This window comes from Mirounga angustirostris, unplaced genomic scaffold, assembly GCF_029215605.1.
Source record: "Mirounga angustirostris isolate CCGP_5_RB_7025 unplaced genomic scaffold, mMirAng1.0.hap1 SCAF_10, whole genome shotgun sequence".
NCBI classification, from domain to species: domain Eukaryota; kingdom Metazoa; phylum Chordata; class Mammalia; order Carnivora; family Phocidae; genus Mirounga; species Mirounga angustirostris.
This window is the reverse complement of record NW_026991718.1, coordinates 104990979-105011729: the sequence shown is the minus strand read 5'-3', so window position 1 is coordinate 105011729 and position 20751 is coordinate 104990979. Positions and strand designations below refer to the sequence as shown.

The 20751-nt window shown below is 40.2% G+C and overlaps 1 protein-coding gene across 7 annotated transcripts in view; it reads left to right on the top strand.

The window, feature by feature from the left end:
• PLCB1 (phospholipase C beta 1) overlaps window positions 1-20751 on the top strand; it is a 683394-nt gene that overhangs the window by 730 nt on the left and 661913 nt on the right. For all 7 annotated transcript variants that reach the window (XM_064572834.1, XM_045885403.2, XM_064572835.1 and 4 more), the window contains exon 2: window positions 16380-16457. In XM_064572834.1, coding sequence (XP_064428904.1) covers window positions 16380-16457 — 78 coding nt within the window. The remainder of the gene's footprint in view (window positions 1-16379; window positions 16458-20751) is intronic.

The following is a 20751-nucleotide window of genomic DNA, read 5'->3' as shown; positions in this document are numbered from 1 at the left end:
AGGCGCCCCCTGAGGGTCTTGTCTCTTTGGGGCCAGTGGAGCAGGAGGGGCAGGCTTTGCCAGGGACGGTCCTGAGAGTTTGGAAAGTGTGAAGTTGGGACCAGCTGGAGAGCGCTGGGGTGTGACCAAGACGCGCCCCTCTCCGCCCGCAGACGCACCCCCCCTTAACCTCTTTTGCCCCCTCTCCAGGAGGAACAGCCTCGAAGTCCGAAACTGTTCAGTGACGGCTAACCGCCCTGGCGCTCTTATGGGAGCCCACGCGGCAGAGAACACAGCGGTCCAGCCGACAGGTGGTCGCTGATGCCAAACTTCAGCGCCTGGCTCGGGAGTGAGGGGCCTTGTGAAGGGCCGGTTAGGACACAACTGAGGAGGACTAGAGGGCAGAAGCGGGAGCCCTGAGGGGTCTAGGAGTGCTCAGTGGGCCTGTGGGCAAATGAGGAGAGCTAGTTTTTTTGGGAACTGAGCTGGCTGGAGTCCTCAGCTCAAAACAGACCCGGCAAGGCATTCCCCCACCATTTATGTACGTCTTTTGCCAAGTGGGGCAGAGCTTAGCCCGGACCCGGATCTCCAGGATTTCACATGAGCCCTGGACCCCCGGCTTCAAGTGACACCCACCCCCCACCATTGCCTTCAGACACTTTTATTAATAATCTTGCTGAAAACATGGGAATCTTCAGATGGAGGACATTATGGTATCAATTTATGTGTCCTGGGTGTCATTCAAAAGGTGTGATAAGAACAATCCACTGGGATCAATCTGAGCTGTCAGGATCTAGAGAAATTTAGGTCCAAATGAAGAAGACATCTCTTAAACAGGAGGAATTATCAGAGAATAAGGTGTTCTTCTTGCTGAAAAGATTTTCCACCTAGTAAATTATAGCCTGTTATCCTCCAGGGTATTTTTCTTTAATCTTCTTAAGCCATTTTCCAGTGTCTGAAAACAATTTAAATATTCCAGGTAGCAGATCCAATTACTTAGTTGAGTGAGTCTGTGTCTATATTTTCTCCATTTGGAAGTGTAAACGGAACTTGGAGTATGAGCCACAGCTTCCTTGAAAGCTAATGCTAATTATTAAATGCTGTAGGCAAGGATGTAAACCTACATCTTTTTACTGAGGACTTTACACTTCTCTTCTTCCGTCCCACTGTAACGACTGGATGTTTTTGTAAATGGAGTAGAATCTAAACAATAAGTTCAGACACAGATTAAATGCTTTGTTTGTGTGAAAGGAAAACAACAACAACGAAAAAGAAAATGCAATTCAGCAATGAATAAAACAGTCTTGCCCATCTTGATGTCTCAAATAGAGAGCTGATGTGATGAGCAAGAGGGTAAGGGCGGAAAGAAGAGAGAGAGAGAAGGACTTTACAAGATATAAAAGAGTATTCCACCATAAGCTCTGGATTTATTCACAGTGATGATTTTAAACAATGGTCCAGAATGTCGTATTTGGAAGAAGATAAGCAGCATCACTTTGAAAATGAGGCTCTTCTATGGAACACATTTTGATACATCCCGGTAGATGATTTTTATCATGTGCATTCATGGCATGTGTATTTCTTCCTTACCTGATAATGCCAGGCCCTATCCTAGCTCATGAGGTGGTGACGCATGTAGACAGAATCTCTGCTGTTATAGACCTTATATGATAGGTGGAGGAGACAGAAAATGACTGAGAACACTGATCATATAGAGATGAGGAGTGATGCAATGAGAGTAATGGAGAGGCCACCAGTCAGACACCGCCTGAAGAAGGTGAGAAGCGCTCCTTCTGAGCACAGCAACAGTGAGTTTCCTGGGAAACCCTACAGGAAGGATGTAGGCACTAAAGAGCGGGAGCCTTGAGAATCTCAGATCTTCTATAGGGAAGAACCTAGACTGCACCCAGGAGTCATGTTATCAGGAATATGATGAACTCTCCTGCAAGTTCCTTGGCGGGCTGTCTCCATGGTGATCTTGAACGAAGAGGAGACCAGACTTTCTCAGGTCCCCTGTATTCTCCTCAGGTGGATACAGGTGACCTAAGTTCACATTTGAACCTGGGTTCCAATTCATATTTGCCCTTCCCAAATCAAGCCAGTTTAGGTGATCTGGCTCATTATATTGCATCTTAGTGATACTTTGTGAGGAAGACAGAAGAGAACTAGATTTTGAGTCCAAAGGCTTGAGTTTACCTGCTGATTCTCTTGCCAGTCAGCTGTGTGACTTGAGGTTAATCACTTAACTTTTCTGAATCTTTGCTGCCTCTTGTGCAAAACTTTGAGAATGCTACATTTTTTTTTTTAACCTGTTTTACATATAGTGGTTGGGAGTAACCAGTAGGCACGCTTGGGCATGCATCAGAATCATCAGAGGGGGCTTGGCAACACTCAGATCGCTGGGTCCCACCCTCGGTTTCTGATTCAGAAGGCCTGAGAATCAGCAGTTCTCATAAGGTCTGAGTGCTGCTGAGGCTGCCAGTCCGGGGAACCACACTTGGAAATCACTGAGATATGGTTTGTGAAGTAACTTAGAAAGTATGATAGATAGCTCCCGTGATCTTGTCAGCCTGTGTCAGTTTTTGCTAGTTTGTGATTTTAATTTTATCTCTATGTTTGCCTGTTGAGAAATCATCCAATTGTTATCTTTCTATTTAAGAGGTAGAAGGACCTCAATGACGGAATCATGGACAATCTTTTTAGATCTTATGGCATATTTTATGAAGTGTCTCTGATGCGTAGGCTGGCTTAATTCACATTCATACGTGTCTTTTGAATTTCCTTTATGCAATGAAAAATTTCCAACATTGTCGCCTGCTTCTAGTGGGACTGTTAGGAAGGGAAAGAGAAGCTAGAGGATTTTTGAGAGGCCTTCTTGTCTGTCTTTGAGCAGGGGAGACTGCTGTGTTTCTCCTTTTGGCTCTGACTTTGGGAAATACTTGCATCCCCCCTGCCCCAGGGGTGCATCCCCACCTGTTCGTCTAGAGGAAACGTAAGTGCTGGAAATAATTTTAAAATCTTTCAAATAACTGATCTCCCTTAAAAACTGTAGAACCCTGCTCTCTGGCCTTTAAGAAGAAAGATGGGCAAACTCAGAATACAGATTCTCAATAGCCCATTAGAAAGCGTAATAATACATTTGAAAATGATGAGTGTGGGGCGATTTAAAGTGGAGAGATTATCTCTTGTTCCTTGAGTGGTTAAAACACCATAATCACCCATCCTGTTTTTCTGCCCACCATATGGAATGGAAGATGTCACCTAGCAGGTGCACTGCCCTGCATAATCTGTTGGCTCCTGCCTGCTTCATGGCTGTGGATGCTCTGAGGGTGGTAGTCAAAAGCTTTGATGTAGGCAGTAACCAATCACAACAGACAGTAGGTGGGCAATGGAGTGGGAGCAGGGTCTCGGAGAACCCCCTCTTGCACCAGGACCAGGCACTGGCCTTTCTTTGGCCTGATCCTGAGGAGGGCTGGTGGTCCCCAGGGTCTGTGGGGTGCATAGAATTATTTCAATGTTTGAACAACTAGTAATAGCGTGTATAGTCAGAACATCAAGGCCAGCGATCCAGGACTGACCTATCTTGGTGATCTGTTTTACCAGTGGTATCAAAGGATGCAACTTTATCCTTGCTTTTACTTTGCATTTGTATATTCTGAGCCCCTGTAGTGGAGGGGGGTGGTGTAAAGGGCTGTGGGTGTTGTGGGAGAGTTCTGGCGAGATGGAGGGGGGTGGGGTTCCTTTCTGCATCTGAGTTAGGGAGCTTGGGAGATTGTGAGTCTGGCCCCCCTCTCTCCAGTGGTTGGCCTTGCTCTGTACTGGAAAGTATGTGGAGGAAAAGAGAAAGGCTAGAAACCCTACAGTAGGCCCTCCCAGCCCCTGATTTGTGCCTGTGTAAGCTCCCAGGACCTTGTCTTCTTGTTCTGCAACCTCTAGGGCATGGAAGGCTTCTCATTTGTTTGTTCTTTCTTTTTCTCTATTCTTGCCCTCCAAATTCCAATCTCACTGTAAGTTACTTAATGCACCTCAACCTCAGGTTCCTCATCTTTGATATGAGGATTGTAATATTTCCTGCTGCACGGAACTGCTGTTAAGGTTAAGTGAGGGGAGGCACATGCATTGTTTCGCGTATTGCCCAACACACAGGAAACCCTTAATAAAACACAGTTTTAAAAATTATTGTCCCCCAGTAGTTAGAGGGCCATGAATTTTGTCATAGTGGCCAGTGTATGTTAGATGACTCTTTTATTCTATAAGTGGGAAGATCCAGACCTTAAATGTGTTTTGTTGCCTTTAATGTGGGCTTTGATTTTCATATTTTATAATTAGAAAAAGAAAAAAATCACATTTTTATCCTTTTTAAAAAAATTCAGGTGTTTCAGAGAAAATGAATCTATATAAAAAGCAGGACACATTTTCTTTAAAGCAAGTCAGTTTAAAAAGCATCCAAAAGCTTTATTTCTACTTAAATTCTTAAAATACATACATATATATATGGAAGGAGGAAGCAATTAAATGAAACTCTTGTAATTTAGTAAGAATATATATATATATTTAAAATAAATATATATAAAAATAATCTCTGTACATTCTGTCTCGCAAGCAGTCTAACTCAAAAGTTGTAATTGTGACTGGCTAAGTTGTTTGAGGAGAAGGCTGAGGAAGCTCAAAGGTTCGGATTTGCATTAATGCCCCATGGATTTGAAACAAGTAGCATCCTCCTCCCTCTCCACCACTCCTCCCCCCACAAACAAAATCTCTGCAGTTAAAACAGGTAATGGGGAAGGTGCAGTATACTACCCAGCATCATACACAAAAGCTTAGTTAGAATATTTGCATTATGTAGAACCTGCAGTTACAGATTCCCAAATGATGGCAGCAGAATGATGGATGACCTGGACAAGATTTATGAAGGGAGCAGAGGGGAAGGGTTCACAAGATGGGCATTCGGCAGCACTCACTTTGGAAAGGTTATGGGAAACGGAAAGAAACAGCTCTTGCTGGTAGGTGGTGGATCTGGTTGGGGCCCCCACAGAGCGAAAGGCAGATTGTAGACTGGAAAGCTGACAGGGGCCCTCTAAAAGGCCACTTAAATATGCCCAGATATGTCCATTTTGACAGCCAGAAAGCTTTTGTGAATTTCTCACTGATAGTAATTACTTTAAGTGTAAAAGTATTAACTTTTCCAAAAGCTAGTCAAATAAAGCTATTTTAAGCTTTTTATCAGAGTGTAACATGCATTGCAGTAAAAGACAAAAATCAGGAACAGCACTGACGGCCCCAGGTGCTCCCTTCCCCTCGCTACACCTCCTCCCAGGGCTAACCATAATCTGACTTAGAACTCTGTAGATTTGTTTTGCCTGTTTTTGATCTTAAAAAAAAAACCCTCTTTTTAAATTTCCAGTGAAAACAAAACAAACCCTCTTCAGCCTAAAGCATGTTTTTATTACTGCTGAATGAACCCTCTAGAACAGTAACAGCAAAAATGACTTACCTTCTGTTTAGATGACACTTGATTAGGTCCTTATCTGTCCTAAGGTGAAGTCTGGGAAGGGAAGCAGGTGTAAATGCCCCAAAGGAGGAAACAGTTTAACAAAACCCTAGTAATTTATAAGGAAATGTAATGTCCACAGGCTGTTATTGGCATAGGAAAGCCGACAAGCAGCATGCTGTTTGTGGGATATCTTTTTCTCTTCTACATTTTCTCTCTTATCTTGCCTGACTTTGATATTCCTGCCTGTGGTGCATTAGGATAATTTGCTCTGGCTATTAGCATATCTTGAATACTTCCCTTGAAAGTTCAGCCTATCAATAAACAGCTTCAAATTATATTTACCTGCAATGATGTTTAAATGGGACAGGAACATTTTCCTTTTTTTTTACGTTGAACTTGGGAACTTGGTAACCCGTGGTTAAATGTGTCTTTATCAGGATCGGTTCATGTTATCATGAACAAGGAGTGCCAGCAGAAAATGGAATGGGATTGATTTGAATTTTTGACTAATGCTATGGATCTCACCTAAATAACACATCCTTGGTGACTGAAAATGTTGGCTTTCCTGTTACCCAAGCTGACGTTAGGTTCATGCAGCCTTTTCAAATCATGTCATAAATTCCATCTGCTCAGGCAGATTTCATAATGCTTCCCTTTCCCCATCTATGTCATGTCTGATGCCCCAATCTAAGCCATGTACTCCTGTGTATCAGTAGGGAAAGGGACTGGAGACATATTTCTGAGCTCAGTTACACATGAGATTTTAAAGAAGCCATCAATTTCTGGGACGAGCTAACTGAAATATCATGTAAAGAGGGCTCGATTCTTTAAGAGTTCTGATTCCCCTCTGATCGCTTTAAGTTCTGTTATTTGATTTTCTTATCTTCTTCACAGATTAATTTCAATTTTTGGAAATTTTAACTTTAATTTGCATTCTGAAAAAAAATGCCTGGGTCTGTGTCTTAATTGATGTTGACTAAATCTGTACATTTATCAAGAAACTAAATTATTGTAAATGGGGAAAGAGACTATTATATAAAATCAGAAAAAATAGTATTAAAACAGAACAAAAGGGACGCCTGGGTGGCTCAGTCGGTTAAGCGTCTGCCTTCGGCTCAGGTCATGATCCCAGGGTCCTGGGATCGAGTCCCGCATCGGGCTCCCTGCTCCGCGGGGAGCCTGCTTCTCCCTCTGCCTCTGCCTCTCTCTCTCTCTCTCATGAATAAATAAATAAAATCTTAAAAAAAAAAAAAACAAAAAAACAGAACAAAAGCATCCCACATCTGTTTTTCATTTCAGGGGATCTTTTAGTTCATGATATTTGCTTTATGTTTTGTTTCTTTTTATGACATTAAAGTTTTACAAAGCAGGGTCAGGGAAAATGGATTAGTTAGCAAAGAAAACACTTTTACCCGAACTCGTCACAATGGGTATCGGTCTATAACAGTGATACTTAAAAGATTAAGAGATTATTTTGCTGTTAAAAAGTCAAATTTTATTTGGAACTTGTTTATAAGTTAGGTAAGAGAAAGTTAATCTGATTCATTTTATAGAAGAGGACATATGAACTCAAAAAGAGATGGAAGACCACAGAACAAGGCAGCAAATGAGCTAATAGATTTAAAAAAATGAAGGACCCTAAGCATGAAGCTTTCTCAGGTTTTCTGTCTCATGTATGGTTGAGTCTCATGTAGCATCAATTTTCACATCCTCTTAGTGGGACTTTTTAAAATGTGGAGTCTGGAAATCTAAAGCTACATTTACCAGACTCTGGAGGCATCTGATATTCTGGCTAAATTAAGTTCCACCAGTATGAGATGCACTCATAGGAGATGGGGAGAGCCGGAGGTGTGAGAAAAGCCACCTTTCTGCATTCCTGGGCTTGTTTCCATAGATAAGTGAGATGCTGAAAGAAGAAACATTACCTTCTCTAATTGTTCTTCAGTGGCTTGTTTCCGGGGCCATGGGTCTAAAGAGGCAATAGTAAGAGGGTGCTCGCTGTTCTCAGGTTACTCTTCCTTTGTCTTCAACTAAGCTAGCGTGTTCTTGACTCCAGGAGTTCCTTCTGGATTTCTTACCTTTCTGAATGTGCTGGAGGAAATCAATAGCTCTCCTCAAGGGACAGTGCTGTGGTGTTCTGGAGTCATTCATGGAGGCCCAACCTGACGCCCCCTTCCCCAATCCTTGTGATTCTGTCAAATGCTTAATTGCTTGTAATTAAATCCTTTTATTTCAAAATTTCCAGAGAGATTTCTGTTTTCTTCACTAAGCCCTGCTTGATAGGTCTTTTATGGTTCTAGGATTTCATGATTTTCAGTCCTTACGTGCAATCACCATGTACATCCCATGTTTTCTCCTTCAATATTACATTTGAGTAACATGGAGTTTTGCTATAACGCTGCCTCTGGATTTCAATATCGAGAGTGAGTTCTAATAACAGGCGCTAATAAAGCACTATTATTTATTTACATTCACTCCCATTCAGTCATCAAGACCACTTTGAATGGTAGGAAAAGGCAAGCGTTATTCCCATTTTACATAGAAGCAAACTGAGGCTAATGAGTTGTGACTTGTCCAAGGACATACAACTGGTTAGTTAAATTTAAAATTAAGTCTGGTTACATTCTGGGCTCTTTCCAGGCTACCGTGGTATCTCCAAACAGAATCCTTTTGGTAATAAAAGACTTTAAATAGAATCCAGATCAATACTAGTTGAAAAAGATTCTTCTCCAAAGAATCTCCCTGATTTTAGGATTCATACAAAGGGGGTTTAGATCCCTACATACTTACAACTTTTGGCTATTGTCTTCAAAAACAGTTATTCTTATGGTGTATATGCAAAGTCCATTTTTGTCTACATCGTGTTACATGGGAACATAGGAAAACTTCATTGCTACTTTGAGGCATAGGGTATATTCTAGTCTACAAAGGTTCTGTATCAGTCATTCAATATAGACACGTGGTATATGTGGATATTCAGAAAGGGTGTTAAAACAAAGGCCATTTTCTCATTGCCTACCAAGTAAAGCTTTGCGTCTAGCAAGACTCATTACATGTGCTTCTTCACCTTTTTCTCTTCCCAACATACTTGCAAAATGTTGTCTTTTGTTGGTTTCCCATGAAGACGGGTCCTGTGGCTTCTTATGGAAATTATTGATCTTGGGAACCTTGGTAGGCATGAAGGAAATGTAGACGATGACCCTAAGCAGGATGCAGACTGGCTTGAATTTGAGGTAGTGTCAGTTGAGAGGCCAGCTCTAGATTACCAGTGCAGGAGGGTGCATCCCAGGAGGTGGATACGCCTTGTCTGTATTATAACTGGACTAAGGCACCTGGAGGGCTATAGCTTTATGTTACCTATCTTCTTTCTTTCCCTAGGGCAGAGCATAGGCTTGGCACTCAGTAGGTGCTGAGGGAATATTTGTGGAATGAAGGAATTGTCTGGTGTGTGTCTGCACTGGGTTCACACAGGGGAGGCAGACCTGGAGGGTGGTCCGGTTCTGAAGAGACCTTCATGACATACTGCCCGTGACATTGGTTGGAAATCCCTGCCTTACATCCTTCCATTCTATCTGAAATCTCCCGGAGTCCTAAGGGACTCTGTGGCCTTCCTAGATAGGGTTTCTGGATGAGAGTTGGAGAAGCAAAATGTTTATTGTCAATACAGGGCTGACTGCGGTTACAGGACCGATTTCCTGTAAGGTATAAATATGGCTTAAGGTTGAGTGTGTACTCAATTGCAATTTAATATTGGTTGAAAATTATGATGCTCAATGTATTTGCATCCCATATTCTGAATGTTACCAGTGGCTTCTGTTTTCTGAAAAAGATGCTCGCACCCCTACCCAAGTATTGCTGTGAAAATTACCCTTAAAGCAATTCAGACGCCTTAGGAGTGATAGAACAAAAGACTGATGGCTGTGAAAACATTCTCTTTATTATGCTAATGATTCACAAAGACTTCCTTCCTTCCCCACTCCTCCTTTAATTACTGGGGCCACCTACGTTCTCCTACCTTACCTCTGGTCCCCGGGAAAGCGTACGTCTCTAGGTTCTGGAGCCCAAGATTCCTGGTTTCTCTGGATCCTGACTTTATTATTATCTCCCCTTTGATAGTATCTGTTAAAGTTTTCCCTCCTCTGAAGCTCCTCCAAGAACATATCAGTATGCCTTTTAGTCATAAAAATCCCAAGGTGGAATTCCGCACAATGTTCTCCAGCCTTCCTCCTGTAGTTACTGTCCCCTCCATCATTTTCCTGCCATGACTGAAGTGTTGCTTATACCCACCATCCCCCTTTCCTGACATCCCAGCTACTCCTTGTCAACCCCAACTGATACTTTCCAGAACCTGTCTTTGCTTCCTTGCTTCTTTACCTGCTGTAGCTTTTCATCCACCCATGCAGTATTCATAATGAAAATATGGATTGATGCCTCTTAAAAGCTAGACATTTTGTTAGTGTGGTGAAGTTGTGACAATAAAATGTTTGGTTCCTGACCTTGGGGAATTTGTATTCTATTGGGGGAGATAGATGCTAAAGAAATAGAAGTATAGTTATTTCATTATAATGGTGGTAAGTGCTACAGAAAAAGGTATGGAAGTACGTGTGAGCAAAAGAAATGTGGAAGGGTCCCCTGGAGGCATTCTATTAATGGAAAGACCTGGGTTCTAAGTGGGACTTAGGCCATCAAGAGGAGGGGAGAGTGTCAGTCCAGTGGGATAGCACATGAGGGCATTCCAAGGATCAAAGGATGTCCTTTGGAGGACAGAGCCAAATAAGCAGGTGGGGAGCTTGTGGTTCAGGTAATGCTGGCAGGATGGCAAGTGGCCTGCTGAGGCCACTGCAAGGTTTTATCATAAAGTCGATGGGAAGCCATTAAAGCCGTGTTTTCCAACCTCAGTGCTATTGACATTTAGGGTTAGATAATTCTCTGTCGTAGGGGGTCTGTGCATTGTAGGATGTTTTGCACCATCCCTGGCCTCTACTCACTAGATGTCAGTAGCAAAAGCCCCAGTGTGACAAACCAAATTTTCTCTGGACATTGCAAAATTGCCCCAGTTCAGAACCACTGATTAAATTAAACCACTGATTTGAATCTTAACTGATTTTAAAAAGTATTGGGCTAATGCATGTGCATGCGTACGTGCATCTGCATGTGTGCGTGCACACGCATGCACATAGGGCCAGTAAGCACATGAGAAATTGCTCAACATCATTAGTCATTAGTCATAGGGAAATGCAAACTCAAGCCACAGTGAGATGCCCCATTATACCCACCAGAGCTGTATCTTACTAAAAAATGGTCCCTTTCCTCAGCTGATGCCCCCATTAAGCAACAGCACCTTGGATGACTGGGGATCTGGGCTCTTGTTTGAATCTGGACTACAGTGTCTGAAGTAATCTGTGTGGTATTTGAGGAAATATGTCTCCAACTTTTCTCTGTATTGTGTTAAGAGAGATTTTTATACCTATCAGTAAAATGCGAATATTGAAATGGTGCTTCTCACCACTGTTTTGCGTCTTCTCTTCTGGACCTGGTAACACACCTCCTCTGTTTTCCTTTATTGGGGGGAAATTTCAGACTGGATAGACCTGTGGAAGAAATTCTCATCAATGCTGGTGCATGTGGAAGTCTGACCTCACTGATCCTAAGTCAATACGTTAGCATCCTTTATTGTTTTATTTTTATTTTTTGTTTGCATAGTTAGGGTTGCATTGCCAATGTTTGATGGGATCACATCTGCTTTTCTGTGTGACCCTTAGGATTCTTTTTCCCTGTTTACACAGCTGTTTTCCCTGCAATATATGTATTTGCCATCTTTGGCTCTCCTTTCTCCTGATGCAGGTCTTGGGCAGTCACTCTGGAACACTGTTATTTTTCCCTGTTGACTCTAATATTGATTAATTTAGGAGTACATGCCTTTATTCATATGTGTTCTCTTGTAACAGCATAAAAACATCGAATCACTGTGCAGTTAAGATTGTGGTCGACATTGGCCAATAGACTTTCTGATAATGGTACTAAGGAATATGCTGTGGGTCCATGGACTGGTCCTTGACATTAGCTGTAAGGTTTAGGGTTATTCTTTGCACTAGTTTGCTAGAGCTGCCGTCACAAAGTACCACAGACTGGGGGGCTTAAACAACAGAAATTGATTTGCTTACAGTTTTGGAGGCTAGACATCTGAGATCAAGGTGTTGGCAGAGCTGGTTCCTTCCTTGTGGGCCCTGAGGGAAGCATCTGTTTAGGCCAATGACCTAGCCTGGTGGATGGCCGACTTTTCCCTGTGTCTCCACATCGCCTTCTCTCTGTTTCTGTGTCCAAATTTCCTCTTCCCTGTAAGGACACCAGCCTCATTCGATTTGGGCCCACCCTTGTGACCTCCTTTCAACGTAATCACTTGTGTACAGATTCCAAGTATGGTGACACTTATTTGAGGTACTGCGGTTAGGACTTCGACATATAAATTTTTTGTGGAGGCCACAATTCTGCCCACAGCATATCTCAACCTGGCAGAGTATGTAGCTCCGAGGGGACAACCTGCCGGCTCTATTCAGATATTTGAAGCATTGACGCTTAGGGAAGCAACTAGATTTATTTTGCACTACTTAGATGTTAAAACTGGATGGTAACTGCGTAAATGGAAAAAAAAAAAAACCCAAATTTGCTGGTGGAATTATCTGACCAAGTTCGCTTTGTGAAAAACATTTCCCTACTAATGAGACACCTTATTTCTCCATAAGTTTGAGAGCTGCACTACCCAGGAGAAAGTAGAACGTAAGCCACTTAGGAAATTTAACATTTCCTAGGAGTCATATTAAAAGAGGTAAAAAGAGGGGCGCCTGGGTGGCTCAGTCGTTAAGCATCTGCCTTCGGCTCAGGTCATGATCCCGGGGTCCTGGGATCGAGCCCCGCATTGGGCTCCCTGCTCCGCAGGAAGCCTGCTTCCCCCTCTCCCACTCCCCTTGCTTGTGTTCCCTCTCTCGCTGTGTCTCTCTCTGTCAAATAAATAAAATCTTTTAAAAAAATTGAAAAAAAAGAGGTAAAAAGAAACAGGTGGAATGAATTCTAACAATAGAGTTTACTTAACCCAATATGTTTATTTCAATATATAATCAATATCGACAATTATTAATGAGCTATTTTATATTCTTGTTTTCATTCCCTGTCTTTGAAGTCGTACAGCACATCTCCGTTGAACTAGCCACATTGTAAGTGGTCAGTAGCCACAGGTGGCTAGTGAGTCCATCTTGGAAATGCAGGCACAGAGTATGCATTCTCAACTGGGGCCACATCACCTCCAAAAAAATGAAGGGACAAAAAAATCCTTTTTGAGGGACAAAAAAAATATCTTTTTAAATTTTGTATAAAGATACACATATGACATATAAATAGATAGGAGTATCTGTGATATTAAAATTTCATTGAGGATGATTAGGAAAATAAATGTCTAAAAGGACTCTTTAGCGGGACAATAATGAAAAAAAAAATAAGTTGCAAAGCAGCAGCTTCTTAGATCATTATATTAGGCTCACTATGGATGTGTTGATGAGATAAGGATTCGAGTAAACCAGTTTCTATCAAATAAAGAGAAGTAAATGGAAATTTACCGTGCATCATCCACTATTACTCAAGACAAGTATGTTTACCAGTGTTCTCTTTTTCAAGGCAGATGTCTATTGGGGGAAGAAAAATCCTTATAACTTGCAACAAGCAAGTTAAAGTTGAATTCTTAGAGGCAATGTACTTACAAGACACAGGTTTGTCTACATTTTAAGCTCGCTCTTTCTCCCTGGGACTTTATATCACTGTGTTCCTGACCCAAAGCCTCGCCTGTTGTAGGCCTATGTCAGCGGATCTCAAAGTGTGGTCCGTGGACCACCACCAGCAGCAGGACTGAGGGCTTATTAGAAATGCATATTTTCAGACTCAAGCCGAAATCTAATGAATGAGAAACTGGGGAAGGGGCCCAGCAATCTGTGTTTTAACAAGTCCCTTTAGTAAATCTGATGCATCCAGAAGTTTGAAAACCGCCGTCTTAATTGGAATCCGTGTCTTATGGATATAGATGGAGAGAAATAAAAAATAGACGTTCGGAGAGTTGTCTCCATTTTTCTGCAGTAAAATGCAGCAAGAGTTACAGTCTGTCTGCAGTTGCCTTGGAAATGAAGGATGACCATCTATTTCAAACTTCAAACTAGAGCATATGTTCTGACAATTAGGAATACTTGTGATCTGGGTTGAGTGGCTACTTTGGTATGGGGAGAATATAGGCACTTGCAGCTATGTGGGAGGTGGGAAAAAAGCAGGTGGAATTGAAAATGGATATTCATGTATATCTGGGTCAAATCCTGCCTTGGATGGCAAGAATGCCAAGTTCCAGCTGATCTTGGAATGTTAGAGGTGATTATGGAGGAAGCAGGCAGGTAGCCGAGATAAATGATCATTTAACAGAGGGACCGTGGCCGGAAAAGTGGGGTCAAGAAAATATTGAACAAAGGAGCTGTAATTTTGAAGGAGGAGAAGGAATAAGCTAGAAATAGCAGTTTTGGAAGCAAATGAGGCAGCCTAGTACAGTGTTCTAAAATACAAGTTTGAGCAGGTTTACCCTGCTGCTTTTAAATATTTGATTGTCTGGGATCCTTGCAGTCAATTGTCACCAAGATCCCGATTAGAATCTTGTCAGATGCTCTTGTCAGACACTCTGATAAGAAAAGGAACCAATCTGAGACTATGTTAAAACTGCAGGTTAATTCCAGATTCACCGGAAGTGGGGATGTGTACTGCGTGAGCCTGTCAGAAAGTTTCATTTTGCCTGACTCTAGAGGATGATGGGTGATAAAACAGACCTGAAAATACTGCTGTGATTTATTGCACATATTGCTGTGAACTTTTATGTATATAATCTCATAGAAGAAGCTTAAACTATTTTAAAAATGTTCTTTCATTATCATATTAAATTTGTTTTCAAATGTCCTTTTTTTACCTTTAGAAGTAATTTTGAAATCTTAAAATTTCAGCTGAATTTCCATGTAACAGCACAATCCTTGTGAAAGATATTTTCCAAACTGCACGTTAAGAATGCACCTTAAGAATATCGGGATAAAACAGAATGGCAGTACTCAAAAACTTAAACACAGGACTCTCGAATGATCCAGTTATTCCACGGCTGGGTATAAAACCACTGAAAGTAGGGACTCAGATATTTGTGAACCTGTGTTCATAGTGGCAGTATTCGCAATAGCCAAAAAGTGGAAACAACCCAAATGTCCGTTGACAGCTGGGTGGATAAACAAAATATGATATGTGCATACAATCGAATATTATTCAGCCTTACAAAGGAAAGAAATTCTGACACCTGCTACAACATGGATGACCCTTTAACACATGATGCCAGTCACAAAATAAACCAGTCACAAAAGGATAAATATTGCATGATTCTATTTATATGAGGTACCAAGACTAGTCAAATTCATAGAGACAGAAAAGTAGGTGGTGATTTCCAGGGCCTTGAGGGAGGGGGGAATGGGGAGTTAGTGTTTAATGAGTGTGGCATTCCAGTTGGGAAGGTGAAAAAGTTCTGGAAATGGATGGTGGTAATGACTGCACAATAGTGTGAATATACTTAATGCCACTGAACTTTATACTTAAAAATGGTATAGGTATTAACTATAACTATTTATGTTATAGGTATTAACTACGATAAAAAAATGCCATGATAAACTTTCATTTACTATTTTAATAAATCAGTTTTTATGCATAATCCACTAATAATAAATAATTTTATGAGCCAAGCATTTGGTCCAAGTATTTTACCCAAATTATCCTCTTTAATTCTCACTGAGACCCTCTGAGGTAGGTATTATTATCATTTTTTTCCAGTTGTGGTTGTGTAAGATGAGGCACCCAGAGGGGACAGGCATCCCCAAGGGGATGGCCTTCAGAACCTAGCTTTATGATGAGACTCACCATGTAGACTAAAACCATTGATCTGTTCTTCCCATCGGGAAAACAATCCTCAATTCCAAAATTATTTCTGCAAGTTCTGATTTTCATTATAAATCATTTTGATCAGGTAGAGGATATGCCATACCTTGGTTATAATGTGTATGAAAAAGTTGAAATAAACTGATAATTTATGTCTCTTTTAAAAATGTAATTCCTGCAAAGGCCCAAGTATTTCAGTATAAAAATCCATATCCAGTGACATGTGTTTTCTTGTGCAGATGGTATGCCTTTCTGAAAATTGCCAAAAGAAAAGAACACATATTTTAGAAATGTTTAATATTATAATTACAGTGCATGCAGTTTTTGCTTTATAAAGTGCATTCCTTAAACTCCAAAGACTATTTGCCTATTATGTTTTATTTTATCTTATGAAATTTAAATTTGTAACAATTTCGTGTATATCTTTCTGAAAATATAGATCATGGCCTTATTTACTGTTACCTTGGAAACAGCAATGCCCAAATAGTATGTTTACTCTCTTTAGTACTTTTAAAGATCATTTTATAGCACAAATGTAATTTAAAATACTACATTCAAACATGGATTTTAATTAATTTTACTTATATACAATAGGTAATGGTGCTTAATCTTAAAATTATTTGGAAAACTAGGTATCACTTTTTAATAGAAAACATGTCAATTTGTCTTAATAAATATATGCATCGCTGGGTTTTTTCTTTACAAGTAATGCACAGATATTCTAATTATTAATAAAGAAGCTTAGTTATGTATTAATAATGCTGTGAAGTTAGGATGTCATGTCTATTTTTTTGAAACTTTTGCTAATCATTGATGACCTTGGAGAAACTCTTAACAATTATTACTTGTTAAATGACTCCTCGGTAGGACTTTCTACAGTGATATATGTTGATATCCGTGTTTTTTCTTATATTTCTAGGACTCTGCTATTGTCACTCCAATTATTTTGAGGACTGACCCTCAGGGATTTTTCTTTTACTGGACCGATCAAAATAAGGTAAAAAGTGAGATATGTTTTTCTTATATTTTCCAGTTGGTTGCTGATTTGCCAAGTGTTTAAGTTACTTACAAGTATATCCTTGTACCCACAAGTTACTTTAAGTATATCCGTTTCATGGGTGACCCTTTGTAATTTATTTAAAGATTCTGCTTAGAATCCCTAAGGTGGAAATGTCTTAGGATTTTCCAAGGATTCTAGTCCAAATTATTAGATATGCTAAATCCTAGAACAATTGGTATTTTTTCAGGACAAGAACATGGAAATGTGAATTAAATTTGTTGTAGAAAAAAGTTAGGCAGCATTAGGGACTTAAGTCCCCCCTCCAGGTCTACTCATCAAGAATAAAGAAAAATGATAAGAAAGTCACTTTTGACCCAAATGACTATGAGTTTGGCTTTCTTTTCCTCTTCCTTCTCCCCTTTGCTGCTTATTAAAGGGTTCTCCCAGCCTCGGGGGGAATTGGGTCGTGATCATTTGTACACATTAGAAAATTAAGAGTAAGATCCCTTTAGTTCATACCTTCAGTTTTTCAGGATTTTTCTTTTCATTTGAGCTTCCTGTCTACCATATCATGAATTTAGGATCTCATTTACTATGAAACCGATTGAGATGATTCCATATTGAATTATTAAGAAGTAGAATGTCTGCAGATCGCAAGATTTATTTGGAGTTTAGGGGGCAGAAAAAAATATTCACAGAAAGTAGTTATTATTTCAAGAGACAATGCCATAGTTCTGTTCCTGAACCCGTAAGGCCACAGAACAGAGAATATTTTGACTCTGTAAGTTCTGTTATTTGGAGAGATGGGTAAGCTTTATTGAGTGTGCTAAATACATATTAAAACCAATAAAACACCTGGTTCCACCTTGTGAAGGACTGTTAGTCTTTTCACATCCCTGAGTTAGGTCCCTATAGCCAAAGTTATTGGAATTTGTCAGCCTTTCTTTCTGCCTTCAGGGCAACCTCGACTTCACCTGTGAGAAGTGGTCTGGAACTGACTCTTTGCAATGGCATGTTTGGGGTCAGGGTGGAGCCTGGGGGAAACTCTCAGGGTAATGGACAGTACTCTCTGGCTCCTAGAGCCAGTCCTGGACGTGCTTGTTTACACTCATCCGAAAGGCGAATTTTAGCCTTGTAGCCCTGAAGTTAATTTCTAAATACGGGTGCACTGGAATCATCTCTGGTCCCAGGTAGATGCAGGGCTAAACCATAGACTCCACGCTAATGTCAAAAAAAAAAAAAAAAAAAATGTATTTGAGTAAGATTTCCTACTTAATGTTCATGTTTATTACTGGGTGTGTTAATCACTTTGGCTTTGACATTCTGTTTGGTTTCCTGCTGTTATATATAAAACAATGGCTTGAAAGGGTTTTTTTTTTTCCTCCTAAAGGCTATTTTTAGAACTGTTGGAGCTATATTCATGAAAGATATATTTATAATGTCTCGGGCATTTTTAAAGGTTGGGTATTTGTACAAGGGACTAAACTGTCAGTTTGATTTTTCAGCTGGTAAATCAAGCTTCTATAAAAGCAACAGAATGTATTTTGGTTTTTTTAAATTATTCATGGCAACTCAGTTAAGCTCCCTTCTAAGACCAGTCATAAATATTTCTTTGCTTAAGAAAGAGAAAGGGTTTAGGACCGAAGGTTCTTTGATGCACCTCCATTGTTCTGCAAACCCAGGATTTTGACTAATGCCTATTTACAGATGTAGGAAAATTTCTTCAAGTTTTTTACAGCAATGATTTTCTCTTGGTTGTAATGCAGTTTATGACCAATTGAAACAAATAATTCAGTAGCAATTCCTTCTATCTCTTTATTATTGTCCCTCCCATGGATATTAATCTTACAGTTCTGCTAAGAGATGGTAAATTTCATTTCTCACTTTTTAAATACCTAAGTCATCCCTCAGTCATATATCAGAGTTAGGAAGTTTATTTTCTAGTCAATGATCATATATCAGTATACAAAAGATGAGAGGATTTAAGAAAAAAAAATTAAACTTTCCATGCTTCCAAGTTTGTCATTTTCTTCTGGCTTTAAGCCCGGTCTTGGAGCCAGAAGGAGTGATACATTCACTTCTAGGAGATGGATGGGTGTAAGTGATATATTAGAGGATATGTATGCTAGAAGATGATGCTCTCAAATGAGGGATGGCAAGCCAAGCTTTCAGTCCATGTTTTTGCATAAGATCATCGGATGGTACCTGGCCGCATGGTGCAATCATGTTACTTAGAGGCCCATTTTCTTTAAAATATTTTTTCTAGCCATGACTCTTAGTGATGTGAATCTATCACATGTATTATAGAGATCGTGTCTCGGAGGAAAAACAATAAACTTTTAAGTTTATTCATCGACTTTACACACTGTGTTTTCCATGGGCTTGGAACCTTGCTTTGGTATTCATGGTAATGTGCTTCTCGGCTACCTTTGGGCTTCTTCCCACCTTGTTTTCTCCTTTGCCCATCAGACCTGTGCCAGAGCGACGCCTGGTCTGCTCAGAGGCAAGCTGAGTGGCTTTAAGAAGCTCTTAGTAAAGAAGCCCTCGTAACGAGATCTTTCTTTTTATAGCCCTAGAGGAAAATTCTCACATTTTACACAATGTCTTAGCCATGTCCTCTCTCCTGTGGCAGACAACATGATACTATACTCCATGATACATTATGCCATCCTGCACATGATACTACAGACCGGAGCCACCGATTTCACCCTTTACGGACAATGACATGCTCCCTTCCTCTAACTCCCCCTTTGATTGCTCGTCATAGAAGTGACAGGTGGCAAAGAAGACAGGCAACATAGGAGATGGATTTAGGAATTAAAAGCTGGAGCTAGTACCAAGTAATTTTTAGGTAGCAAACATGTGCTTTGGTGAAACATTGAAAGACTCTTTGGGGCTGGTGGAAGCAATAAATATGAACATGATCTTAAGGGATAAGTGTTCATACATTGTACCAGCTCTGAACTTATTTTAATCACTTTCTTCTTTACCGTTGGCTCTGTACATCTCAGTGACTGTAAGTAGCAACAACAAGTTTCTGAATAGGACTGTTTGAAGCATGGTGGTTTTTCTTATGTCGGTGTGTATTATAAAGAGAATGAGCTTATTTGTAATCATGGGTGAGCAGGGCCTCCTACACAGCCTGAGTATTTAAGAAGTTGCCAGCATTAGGCTAAGCCTTTCCTTTGGTCCCATACTGGGACCAGGACCCAACACAGAAAGTGTCAGCCATGAAAATCATGTAACTACAAGAAACATCTGCATCACAATTTTGGAGGAGAAGCCAAAAAGAGAAAAGAAGTCAATGTTAAAGAGCTAATACAAACCTATCCTCCCAGAAGATGAAACAAAGTAGACCTTTGCCTTGCAACTTGATGCCCTGTTTCTGTGCCAAGGTTGGTGTAAAAATAAAACTAGTTACTCCTAGTTCAGATCCAAGACGTTCAGTGCAGCTCAGCGGACTCTTCCTTGATTCCTTAAAAGAGGAGCTTGGAGGGAGATGGAAGAAGAACACATACTTATATTAAGTTGAAAAGGAATAGGAGGAAGATTATACATTTATAAATGAAGGACTCCTACTACTTTTTCTTTTTTTATTACAGATTTTATTTATTTTTAATTTTGTGAATAATACAAATACGTTCTTTGCATAAAAGGGTAAAGCAGTATAAATGTCCTTAACCACTCTTCATCTCTAACCCCAGTCTTAGTCTTCTCTCCAGAAGTCAACCCTGGTAACAGCTTCATGGTATATTTCCAAGTCTCCTTTGAAGGAATTTTACATGCGTAACTATGGAAATATTTCTTTGTTTTTTTTTTTATGTCTGTATATATCCTAAATACCATCATATGATTTTTACTGTTCCATGAACCCGTGTTTTACTTTATAATTTGTCTCAGAGAATTTTTCATGTAAGTACCTGTGTATCTATCTCATACTTTTAAGTTGCCGTATCAAATTCCATGGAGTGGATTACTAAATTTTATTTAATGATAATCTCTCACTGCTGGACTATTTGGTGTTTGTTTCTAATTTGGGGCTACAGAAAACAATCCTTCAGTAGTCAGCCTGTGTATCCCGCTCTGGGTATATGGGTCAGGGTTTCCCTGAGGTAAATTATCAGAACTACAATTGCTGATTGAAGGCTATACATATCCTAAATTTTAGTTAATAGTTGCATCGTTTTATAACCCTGCCAGTCTTGTGTGAGAGGAACTGTTTCCTCAGGCCTCACCAACACTATTAAGAAACATTTTATTTTTGCCAATCTGATGCAACTGTTGTATCTCT